The sequence below is a fragment of the Bolinopsis microptera genome, chromosome 12 (assembly GCF_026151205.1).
Source record: "Bolinopsis microptera isolate Bmic1 chromosome 12, MBARI_Bmic_1.0, whole genome shotgun sequence".
Classification (NCBI taxonomy): domain Eukaryota; kingdom Metazoa; phylum Ctenophora; class Tentaculata; order Lobata; family Bolinopsidae; genus Bolinopsis; species Bolinopsis microptera.
The window spans coordinates 9,462,402-9,475,609 of record NC_087083.1 but is presented as its reverse complement, the minus strand read 5'-3'; the positions used below and the strand labels follow the sequence as shown (position 1 = coordinate 9,475,609).

At 35.4% G+C, this 13,208-nt stretch overlaps 1 protein-coding gene across 1 annotated transcript; it reads left to right on the top strand.

Moving 5' to 3' along the window:
• Nucleotides 1–270: 270 nt before the first annotated feature.
• On the top strand, nt 271–12,956 carry LOC134824213 (uncharacterized). The gene is made up of 3 exons (XM_063835989.1): nt 271–436; nt 2,355–2,464; nt 12,596–12,956. The coding sequence occupies exons 1-3, from the start codon at nt 355–357 to the stop codon at nt 12,806–12,808; spliced, it is 405 nt and encodes a 134-aa protein (XP_063692059.1). The 5' UTR covers nt 271–354; the 3' UTR covers nt 12,809–12,956.
• The last annotated feature ends 252 nt before the right edge of the window (nt 12,957–13,208 follow it).

Here is a 13,208-nt window from a genome sequence, read left to right as displayed (position 1 = left end):
GCCACCTCCTTGTAAGTGTTCACTTGTAACTGTACTTTAAAATTTACTTTAAAATTTACAAATTCTGGAAACGTCTTGATTAAAGCCCGTTGTAATTCACGGTCTACAAACTTTACCATCTGGAAACAATCTTTAAAATCTGCGAATCTAATTAAAAACCCTTAAGGTGCTAATTCTCCCTAGTTAAACTTAAATCTATTTAGTTCCCCGCGATACAAAGTTGTCAATTGTGCTAACACAATCAAGCAGCTGGAACAGTCTAAATGAAATATATAAGATCAAGGTAGAGCCGTGTTCCTCACTTAAACCACGATTACTTTTTAAAAGTCTGTTTCACGTCTTAACTTGTTAACAATGAGAGTGTTTGTTGCAGTCGCTGTTTTAACGGCTTTGTTGGCTTTTGTAGCCGCTCAGGATCAGCCTGAAGATAGATCAGGTTAGTTACTTTAAATAGTAAAGGTTAGTTGGTAAGTTATTAAACTTGATTAATATAGTTAGTAAAGCACTATAGAAAGTTACCATTGTAAGTTATTGAAATCGGTTATTATTAATAGTAGGCAACTATCAGAATTTTTTTAAAACATTGAACATTTACGGTGGCCGCCATGGCGGTTTTTAAAATAATCGTTTAATTTCTAAATGCAATCAGAAAATGTCTGATATCAGTAGATGCTATTTGAAGTGTATTTGAATTTCTCAACAAACCAGAAAACTGATAGGTTTATTAACTAGAAATAACACCCGTCACGAAGCTCATTTCAGGTACAAAGTCTTTGATTTGTTAGTCAGTTGACCTGATCACGTCATGTTATTGAGCTGGATGACCATCAAACTCTCGGGTTAATCCTAAAAGTGGTCACGTTTAAGAACTGAATTTTCTACCACGTCCGACTATACAAATTTCAGTAACTAAGTGCAAGCATCATGTAATAACAATCTTAAAATCTCAATAAGTTAATATCTTTAGAACTGAACAGTTTCAATTCCTACTGTAAAAGTATAAACGCTTGTCGTTCATGAGCTGCTGTATCCAGACATAACCAAAAGAGAAAATTAAAATGTTCGATCCAATTTTTTAATTGAATCACTCTCTTGATATCAGCAAAACTTAATTGAAGGTTACAGTGCAGTAATTGTGTCGTTGTCATGGTTACCCATGCGCGCAGCGCAGCAATTGTGTCGTCGCCATGCAGTTACCATTCGCGTTTTTAACTTTTTAACATAAATCACCATTGACCATGTTAGATAATGATTGTTCGTAAGATATAATCCTTGTACTGTCGGGAAGAATTTGGATTAGCAAATCAATTTATTGAGCCTCAATATAGTGCCTCGCTAACCTCAATAATTGAAATGGTTTGCAGTTATACTTTAACGGAATATTATATTGATTAATTTAATAATGTCTGGTGACAGGTAAACTTTCGCGTTATTCCTAAGTTATAACTTAATAAGTCTTGGTGTCGGTAAAACTAAACTGTAGGTTAATTTAACACTAAACATGCTATTCCAGTTTCGATTTATTAAAAGATTAAATAATCAGATCACGCAATGTTGGTCAGCAAAGTTATAATTGCTTTTTTAGCTTGCTTTCTTAAATTGCCGGCAGTGCGAATGCCAAAGTTTGATAAGTACATTCCAATTTTTAAGATATACAGTGCAAGATTTCGCAGTAATGAGTTAATTATAAGTAATCAATTAACTATTGGTAATTTAAATTAAGGGTAATACTGTAATAAATGCTGAGCGGATATGTCCCAAGAACCTGAAATCAATTTTAGTCTTCATCAGCACTGACCGTGTACCAGTTTAAATTTTTGTTTAATTATTTGTCATACAGTAGGTGTATTAAAACAAAATAAACCTGAAATATCATAACTTTCGGCTTACTCGTAAATTGTCCCGTCTACAAATCATTTTATCTCAGTCTTGATATCAGACAAACTTTAAACTGTGGTAATAGCTTATAGCGCCCGACATGGCAGTTTCCATTCCTTGTCTCAATACTTTAATATATGCTCAACAGCTATATCAGGACATTACATAACGAAGAAAGCTTTAAAATGAGACAGCTTGATCCCTTTTTACAGCAAAAGTTTGATACCTCACTACCCAGTAGAACATTGTGCAATCAAAATCACAATTCACCCACTTAGGTCTTTTTTGAATAGCATTTTACTGTGACGTTCCAAATTATATTGTAAAATTCTCAAAAAATGTTTTGCTTCAAGCAAACAGATTGATCTATTTTTCTTTCGCTGTTTCGCTATTTCACTTTATTTCACTTTATTTCACTTTATTTCACTTTATTTCACTTTATTTCACTTTATTTCACTTTATTCCTCTATTTTCAGCTAACTGTTACTGGGGTGACGCGGAGCCCTGTCACTCTGAATCAGGCTGTACTTACGGGTGCCACAAGAGACTTTGTTGGTCTCAGTGCAACGGCGCCTGCGCTATCAAGGTCAGTTTTATTACTTTACTCTTATTGCTTTATTGGTATGAGGGAAAATGAATTTGTTTTTTAAAACTGCGTTATAAGGAAGTCCGTGTTATAGCGAGGTACTAATTATGTAGTTTTAAAGCTTGTTTCCGCTATTGATCAGCGATTAATGTGGTTGTGATAAGTCTATTCCTAAATCACCGATCCCTCACTCAAATGTGATAAGTCTATTCCTAAATCACCGATCCCTCACTCAAATGTGATAAGTCTATTCCTAAATCACCAATCCCTCACTCAAATGTGATAAGTCTATTCCTAAATTACCAATCCCTCACTCAAATGTGATAAGTCTATTCCTAAATCACCAATCCCTCACTCAAATGTGATAAGTCTATTCCTAAATCACCGATCCCTCACTCAAATGTGATAAGTCCTAAATTACCGATCCCTCACTCAAATGTGATAAGTCCTAAATTACCGATCCCTCACTCAAATGTGATAAGTCTATTCCTAAATAACCAATCCCTCACTCAAATGTGATAAGTCTATTCCTAAATTACCAATCCCTCACTCAAATGTGATAAGTCTATTCCTAAATTACCGATCCCTCACTCAAATGTGATAAGTCTATTCCTAAATCACCGATCCCTCACTCAAATGTGATAAGTCTATTCCTAAATTACCAATCCCTCACTCAAATGTGATAAGTCCTAAATTACCAATCCCTCACTCAAATGTGATAAGTCTATTCCTAAATCACCAATCCCTCACTCAAATGTGATAAGTCTATTCCTAAATTACCAATCCCTCACTCAAATGTGATAAGTCTATTCCTAAATCACCAATCCCTCACTCAAATGTGATAAGTCTATTCCTAAATTACCAATCCCTCACTCAAATGTGATAAGTCTATTCCTAAATTACCAATCCCTCACTCAAATGTGATAAGTCTATTCCTAAATTACCGATCCCTCACTCAAATGTGATAAGTCCTAAATTACCGATCCCTCACTCAAATGTGATAAGTATATTCCTAAATTACCAATCCCTCACTCAAATGTGATAAGTATATTCCTAAATTACCGATCCCTCACTCAAATGTGATAAGTCTATTCCTAAATCACCGATCCCTCACTCAAATGTGATAAGTCTATTCCTAAATTACCGATCCCTCACTCAAATGTGATAAGTCTATTCCTAAATCACCAATCCCTCACTCAAATGTGATAAGTCTATTCCTAAATTACCAATCCCTCACTCAAATGTGATAAGAATATTCCTAAATTACCAATCCCTCACTCAAATGTGATAAGTATATTCCTAAATTACCGATCCCTCACTCAAATGTGATAAGTCTATTCCTAAATTACCAATCCCTCACTCAAATGTGATAAGTATATTCCTAAATTACCGATCCCTCACTCAAATGTGATAAGTCTATTCCTAAATCACCAATCCCTCACTTAAATAATGTGATAAGTCTATTCCTAAATTACCAATCCCTCACTTAAATAATGTGATAAGTCTATTCCTAAATTACCGATCCCTCACTCAAATGTGATAAGTCCTAAATTACCGATCCCTCACTCAAATGTGATAAGTCTATTCCTAAATTACCAATCCCTCACTCAAATGTGATAAGTCTATTCCTAAATTACCGATCCCTCACTCAAATGTGATAAGTCCTAAATTACCAATCCCTCACTCAAATGTGATAAGTCCTAAATTACCAATCCCTCACTCAAATGTGATAAGTCTATTCCTAAATTACCGATCCCTCACTCAAATGTGATAAGTCTATTCCTAAATCACCGATCCCTCACTCAAATGTGATAAGTCTATTCCTAAATCACCGATCCCTCACTCAAATGTGATAAGTCTATTCCTAAATTACCGATCCCTCACTCAAATGTGATAAGTCTATTCCTAAATTACCAATCCCTCACTCAAATGTGATAAGTCTATTCCTAAATTACCAATCCCTCACTCAAATGTGATAAGTCTATTCCTAAATTACCGATCCCTCACTCAAATGTGATAAGTCCTAAATTACCAATCCCTCACTCAAATGTGATAAGTCCTAAATTACCAATCCCTCACTCAAATGTGATAAGTCTATTCCTAAATTACCGATCCCTCACTCAAATGTGATAAGTCTATTCCTAAATCACCGATCCCTCACTCAAATGTGATAAGTCTATTCCTAAATCACCGATCCCTCACTCAAATGTGATAAGTCTATTCCTAAATTACCGATCCCTCACTCAAATGTGATAAGTCTATTCCTAAATTACCAATCCCTCACTCAAATGTGATAAGTCTATTCCTAAATTACCAATCCCTCACTCAAATGTGATAAGTCTATTCCTAAATTACCAATCCCTCACTCAAATGTGATAAGTCCTAAATTACCAATCCCTCACTCAAATGTGATAAGTCTATTCCTAAATTACCGATCCCTCACTCAAATGTGATAAGTCTATTCCTAAATTACCAATCCCTCACTCAAATGTGATAAGTCTATTCCTAAATTACCGATCCCTCACTCAAATGTGATAAGTCTATTCCTAAATTACCAATCCCTCACTCAAATGTGATAAGTCTATTCCTAAATTACCAATCCCTCACTCAAATGTGATAAGTCTATTTCTAAATTACCAATCCCTCACTCAAATGTGATAAGTCTATTCCTAAATTACCAATCCCTCACTCAAATGTGATAAGTCTATTCCTAAATCACCGATCCCTCACTCAAATGTGATAAGTCTATTCCTAAATTACCGATCCCTCACTCAAATGTGATAAGTCTATTCCTAAATTACCAATCCCTCACTCAAATGTGATAAGTCTATTCCTAAATTACCAATCCCTCACTCAAATGTGATAAGTCTATTCCTAAATTACCGATCCCTCACTCAAATGTGATAAGTCCTAAATTACCAATCCCTCACTCAAATGTGATAAGTCCTAAATTACCAATCCCTCACTCAAATGTGATAAGTCTATTCCTAAATTACCGATCCCTCACTCAAATGTGATAAGTCTATTCCTAAATCACCGATCCCTCACTCAAATGTGATAAGTCTATTCCTAAATCACCGATCCCTCACTCAAATGTGATAAGTCTATTCCTAAATTACCGATCCCTCACTCAAATGTGATAAGTCTATTCCTAAATTACCAATCCCTCACTCAAATGTGATAAGTCTATTCCTAAATTACCAATCCCTCACTCAAATGTGATAAGTCTATTCCTAAATTACCGATCCCTCACTCAAATGTGATAAGTCCTAAATTACCAATCCCTCACTCAAATGTGATAAGTCTATTCCTAAATTACCGATCCCTCACTCAAATGTGATAAGTATATTCCTAAATTACCAATCCCTCACTCAAATGTGATAAGTCTATTCCTAAATTACCGATCCCTCACTCAAATGTGATAAGTCTATTCCTAAATCACCGATCCCTCACTCAAATGTGATAAGTCTATTCCTAAATCACCGATCCCTCACTCAAATGTGATAAGTCTATTCCTAAATTACCGATCCCTCACTCAAATGTGATAAGTCTATTCCTAAATTACCAATCCCTCACTCAAATGTGATAAGTCTATTCCTAAATTACCAATCCCTCACTCAAATGTGATAAGTCTATTCCTAAATTACCGATCCCTCACTCAAATGTGATAAGTCCTAAATTACCAATCCCTCACTCAAATGTGATAAGTCCTAAATTACCAATCCCTCACTCAAATGTGATAAGTCTATTCCTAAATTACCGATCCCTCACTCAAATGTGATAAGTCTATTCCTAAATTACCAATCCCTCACTCAAATGTGATAAGTCTATTCCTAAATTACCGATCCCTCACTCAAATGTGATAAGTCTATTCCTAAATTACCAATCCCTCACTCAAATGTGATAAGTCTATTCCTAAATTACCAATCCCTCACTCAAATGTGATAAGTCTATTTCTAAATTACCAATCCCTCACTCAAATGTGATAAGTCTATTCCTAAATTACCAATCCCTCACTCAAATGTGATAAGTCTATTCCTAAATTACCAATCCCTCACTCAAATGTGATAAGTCTATTCCTAAATTACCAATCCCTCACTCAAATGTGATAAGTCTATTCCTAAATTACCAATCCCTCACTCAAATGTGATAAGTCTATTCCTAAATTACCGATCCCTCACTCAAATGTGATAAGTCCTAAATTACCGATCCCTCACTCAAATGTGATAAGTATATTCCTAAATTACCGATCCCTCACTCAAATGTGATAAGTATATTCCTAAATTACCGATCCCTCACTCAAATGTGATAAGTCTATTCCTAAATTACCGATCCCTCACTCAAATGTGATAAGTCTATTCCTAAATTACCGATCCCTCACTCAAATGTGATAAGTCTATTCCTAAATTACCGATCCCTCACTCAAATGTGATAAGTCTATTCCTAAATTACCGATCCCTCACTCAAATGTGATAAGTCTATTCCTAAATTACCGATCCCTCACTCAAATGTGATAAGTCTATTTCTAAATTACCGATCCCTCACTCAAATGTGATAAGTCCTAAATTACCGATCCCTCACTCAAATGTGATAAGTCTATTCCTAAATTACCAATCCCTCACTCAAATGTGATAATTCTATTCCTAAATTACCAATCCCTCACTCAAATGTGATAAGTCTATTCCTAAATTACCGATCCCTCACTCAAATGTGATAAGTCCTAAATTTCCGATCCCTCACTCAAATGTGATAAGTCTATTCCTAAATTACCGATCCCTCACTCAAATGTGATAAGTCTATTCCTAAATTACCAATCCCTCACTCAAATGTGATAAGTCTATTCCTAAATTACCAATCCCTCACTCAAATGTGATAAGTCCTAAATTACCGATCCCTCACTCAAATGTGATAAGTCTATTCCTAAATTACCAATCCCTCACTCAAATGTGATAAGTCTATTCCTAAATTACCAATCCCTCACTCAAATGTGATAAGTCTATTCCTAAATTACCGATCCCTCACTCAAATGTGATAAGTCCTAAATTACCGATCCCTCACTCAAATGTGATAAGTCTATTCCTAAATTACCAATCCCTCACTCAAATGTGATAAGTCTATTCCTAAATTACCAATCCCTCACTCAAATGTGATAAGTCTATTCCTAAATTACCGATCCCTCACTCAAATGTGATAAGTCCTAAATTACCGATCCCTCACTCAAATGTGATAAGTCTATTCCTAAATTACCAATCCCTCACTCAAATGTGATAAGTCTATTCCTAAATTACCAATCCCTCACTCAAATGTGATAAGTCTATTCCTAAATTACCGATCCCTCACTCAAATGTGATAAGTCTATTCCTAAATTACCAATCCCTCACTCAAATGTGATAAGTCTATTCCTAAATTACCAATCCCTCACTCAAATGTGATAAGTCTATTCCTAAATTACCAATCCCTCACTCAAATGTGATAAGTCTATTCCTAAATTACCAATCCCTCACTCAAATGTGATAAGTCTATTCCTAAATTACCAATCCCTCACTCAAATGTGATAAGTCTATTCCTAAATTACCGATCCCTCACTCAAATGTGATAAGTCTATTCCTAAATTACCAATCCCTCACTCAAATGTGATAAGTCTATTCCTAAATTACCAATCCCTCACTCAAATGTGATAAGTCTATTCCTAAATTACCAATCCCTCACTCAAATGTGATAAGTCTATTCCTAAATTACCAATCCCTCACTCAAATGTGATAAGTCTATTCCTAAATCACCGATCCCTCACTAAAATGTGATAAGTCCTAAATTACCGATCCCTCACTCAAATGTGATAAGTCTATTCCTAAATTACCAATCCCTCACTCAAATGTGATAAGTCTATTCCTAAATTACCAATCCCTCACTCAAATGTGATAAGTCTATTCCTAAATTACCAATCCCTCACTCAAATGTGATAAGTCTATTCCTAAATTACCGATCCCTCACTCAAATGTGATAAGTCTATTCCTAAATTACCAATCCCTCACTCAAATGTGATAAGTCTATTCCTAAATTACCAATCCCTCACTCAAATGTGATAAGTCTATTCCTAAATTACCGATCCCTCACTCAAATGTGATAAGTCCTAAATTACCAATCCCTCACTCAAATGTGATAAGTCCTAAATTACCGATCCCTCACTCAAATGTGATAAGTATATTCCTAAATTACCGATCCCTCACTCAAATGTGATAAGTCTATTCCTAAATTACCAATCCCTCACTCAAATGTGATAAGTCTATTCCTAAATCACCGATCCCTCACTAAAATGTGATAAGTCCTAAATTACCGATCCCTCACTCAAATGTGATAAGTCTATTCCTAAATTACCAATCCCTCACTCAAATGTGATAAGTCTATTCCTAAATTACCAATCCCTCACTCAAATGTGATACGTCTATTCCTAAATTACCGATCCCTCACTCAAATGTGATAAGTCCTAAATTACCAATCCCTCACTCAAATGTGATAAGTCCTAAATTACCGATCCCTCACTCAAATGTGATAAGTCTATTCCTAAATTACCAATCCCTCACTCAAATGTGATAAGTATATTCCTAAATTACCGATCCCTCACTCAAATGTGATAAGTCCTAAATTACCGATCCCTCACTCAAATGTGATAAGTCTATTCCTAAATTACCAATCCCTCACTCAAATGTGATAAGTCTATTCCTAAATTACCAATCCCTCACTCAAATGTGATAAGTCTATTCCTAAATTACCAATCCCTCACTCAAATGTGATAAGTATATTCCTAAATTACCGATCCCTCACTCAAATGTGATAAGTCTATTCCTAAATTACCAATCCCTCACTCAAATGTGATAAGTCTATTCCTAAATTACCAATCCCTCACTCAAATGTGATAAGTATATTCCTAAATTACCGATCCCTCACTCAAATGTGATAAGTCCTAAATTACCGATCCCTCACTCAAATGTGATAAGTCTATTCCTAAATTACCAATCCCTCACTCAAATGTGATAAGTCTATTCCTAAATTACCAATCCCTCACTCAAATGTGATAAGTATATTCCTAAATTACCGATCCCTCACTCAAATGTGATAAGTCTATTCCTAAATTACCAATCCCTCACTCAAATGTGATAAGTCCTAAATTACCAATCCCTCACTCAAATGTGATAAGTCCTAAATTACCGATCCCTCACTCAAATGTGATAAGTCTATTCCTAAATTACCAATCCCTCACTCAAATGTGATAAGTCTATTCCTAAATTACCAATCCCTCACTCAAATGTGATAAGTATATTCCTAAATTACCGATCCCTCACTCAAATGTGATAAGTCCTAAATTACCAATCCCTCACTCAAATGTGATAAGTATATTCCTAAATTACCGATCCCTCACTCAAATGTGATAAGTCTATTCCTAAATTACCAATCCCTCACTCAAATAATGTGATAAGTCTATTCCTAAATTACCAATCCCTCACTCAAATGTGATAAGTATATTCCTAAATTACCGATCCCTCACTCAAATGTGATAAGTCCTAAATTACCAATCCCTCACTCAAATGTGATAAGTCTATTCCTAAATTACCAATCCCTCACTCAAATGTGATAAGTCTATTCCTAAATTACCGATCCCTCACTCAAATGTGATAAGTCTATTCCTAAATTACCGATCCCTCACTCAAATGTGATAAGTCTATTCCTAAATTACCAATCCCTCACTCAAATGTGATAAGTCTATTCCTAAATTACCAATCCCTCACTCAAATGTGATAAGTCTATTCCTAAATTACCGATCCCTCACTCAAATGTGATAAGTCCTAAATTACCAATCCCTCACTCAAATGTGATAAGTCCTAAATTACCGATCCCTCACTCAAATGTGATAAGTATATTCCTAAATTACCGATCCCTCACTCAAATGTGATAAGTCTATTCCTAAATTACCAATCCCTCACTCAAATGTGATAAGTCTATTCCTAAATCACCGATCCCTCACTAAAATGTGATAAGTCCTAAATTACCGATCCCTCACTCAAATGTGATAAGTCTATTCCTAAATTACCAATCCCTCACTCAAATGTGATAAGTCTATTCCTAAATTACCAATCCCTCACTCAAATGTGATACGTCTATTCCTAAATTACCGATCCCTCACTCAAATGTGATAAGTCCTAAATTACCAATCCCTCACTCAAATGTGATAAGTCCTAAATTACCGATCCCTCACTCAAATGTGATAAGTCTATTCCTAAATTACCAATCCCTCACTCAAATGTGATAAGTATATTCCTAAATTACCGATCCCTCACTCAAATGTGATAAGTCCTAAATTACCGATCCCTCACTCAAATGTGATAAGTCTATTCCTAAATTACCAATCCCTCACTCAAATGTGATAAGTCTATTCCTAAATTACCAATCCCTCACTCAAATGTGATAAGTCTATTCCTAAATTACCAATCCCTCACTCAAATGTGATAAGTATATTCCTAAATTACCGATCCCTCACTCAAATGTGATAAGTCTATTCCTAAATTACCAATCCCTCACTCAAATGTGATAAGTCTATTCCTAAATTACCAATCCCTCACTCAAATGTGATAAGTATATTCCTAAATTACCGATCCCTCACTCAAATGTGATAAGTCCTAAATTACCGATCCCTCACTCAAATGTGATAAGTCTATTCCTAAATTACCAATCCCTCACTCAAATGTGATAAGTCTATTCCTAAATTACCAATCCCTCACTCAAATGTGATAAGTATATTCCTAAATTACCGATCCCTCACTCAAATGTGATAAGTCTATTCCTAAATTACCAATCCCTCACTCAAATGTGATAAGTCCTAAATTACCAATCCCTCACTCAAATGTGATAAGTCCTAAATTACCGATCCCTCACTCAAATGTGATAAGTCTATTCCTAAATTACCAATCCCTCACTCAAATGTGATAAGTCTATTCCTAAATTACCAATCCCTCACTCAAATGTGATAAGTATATTCCTAAATTACCGATCCCTTACTCAAATGTGATAAGTCCTAAATTACCAATCCCTCACTCAAATGTGATAAGTATATTCCTAAATTACCGATCCCTCACTCAAATGTGATAAGTCTATTCCTAAATTACCAATCCCTCACTCAAATAATGTGATAAGTCTATTCCTAAATTACCAATCCCTCACTCAAATGTGATAAGTATATTCCTAAATTACCGATCCCTCACTCAAATGTGATAAGTCCTAAATTACCGATCCCTCACTCAAATGTGATAAGTCTATTCCTAAATTACCAATCCCTCACTCAAATGTGATAAGTCTATTCCTAAATTACCGATCCCTCACTCAAATGTGATAAGTCCTAAATTACCAATCCCTCACTCAAATGTGATAAGTCTATTCCTAAATTACCGATCCCTCACTCAAATGTGATAAGTCTATTCCTAAATTACCAATCCCTCACTCAAATGTGATAAGTCTATTCCTAAATTACCGATCCCTCACTCAAATGTGATAAGTCCTAAATTACCAATCCCTCACTCAAATGTGATAAGTCCTAAATTACCGATCCCTCACTCAAATGTGATAAGTCTATTCCTAAATTACCAATCCCTCACTCAAATGTGATAAGTCTATTCCTAAATTACCAATCCCTCACTCAAATAATGTGATAAGTCTATTCCTAAATTACCAATCCCTCACTCAAATGTGATAAGTCTATTCCTAAATTACCAATCCCTCACTCAAATGTGATAAGTCTATTCCTAAATTACCAATCCCTCACTCAAATGTGATAAGTCCTAAATTACCGATCCCTCACTCAAATGTGATAAGTCTATTCCTAAATTACCAATCCCTCACTCAAATGTGATAAGTCTATTCCTAAATTACCAATCCCTCACTCAAATATGTGATAAGTCTATTCCTAAATTACCAATCCCTCACTCAAATGTGATAAGTCTATTCCTAAATTACCAATCCCTCACTCAAATGTGATAAGTCTATTCCTAAATTACCAATCCCTCACTCAAATGTGATAAGTCCTAAATTACCAATCCCTCACTCAAATGTGATAAGTCCTAAATTACCGATCCCTCATGCCAGGTTGTGATGAAGAAGCTGATCAAGGAAGGCGGAAGTATCTCCAACTTCAACGATTTCTGGAAGATAATAATGGCAGACGGAACTAACTGTGTGAAGTGTCCCGAGTGGTGTTACGTGGATGATGGGAGTAAGGGGTACCAGTCTTGCAAGGAGAACAGTGATTGTGACTCCTTCAAGGCAAACCAGTGTCTCAGCCATTGTGCTATGATCTGAGTCAGGGATCTGATTTTAGGTGGTAACCATGGCGACGACAGTCGACACAATTTCTGATTTTGGGTCGTATCTTGATCTAGATGAGTTTATCTCTGGGATACTTTTTAGTTTTATTTGTTAACTAATTATTACTAATTGTTCTGTGATATTGATTGTGTTTTACTTATCACTTTATCAAACGTTACCATCATCTGATTATAACACTAATAGTTATCCAATACTTAGTACTTACTCATCAGTAATCTCTGCTGACTGTTCTAAGAATGAGTAACCCACTATTTACTCGCCAATATTTACTCGCCACTATTTACTCGCCACTACTTACTCGCCACTATTTACTCGCCACTATTTACTCGCCACAATTTACTCGCCACTATTTACTCGCCACTATTTACTCGCC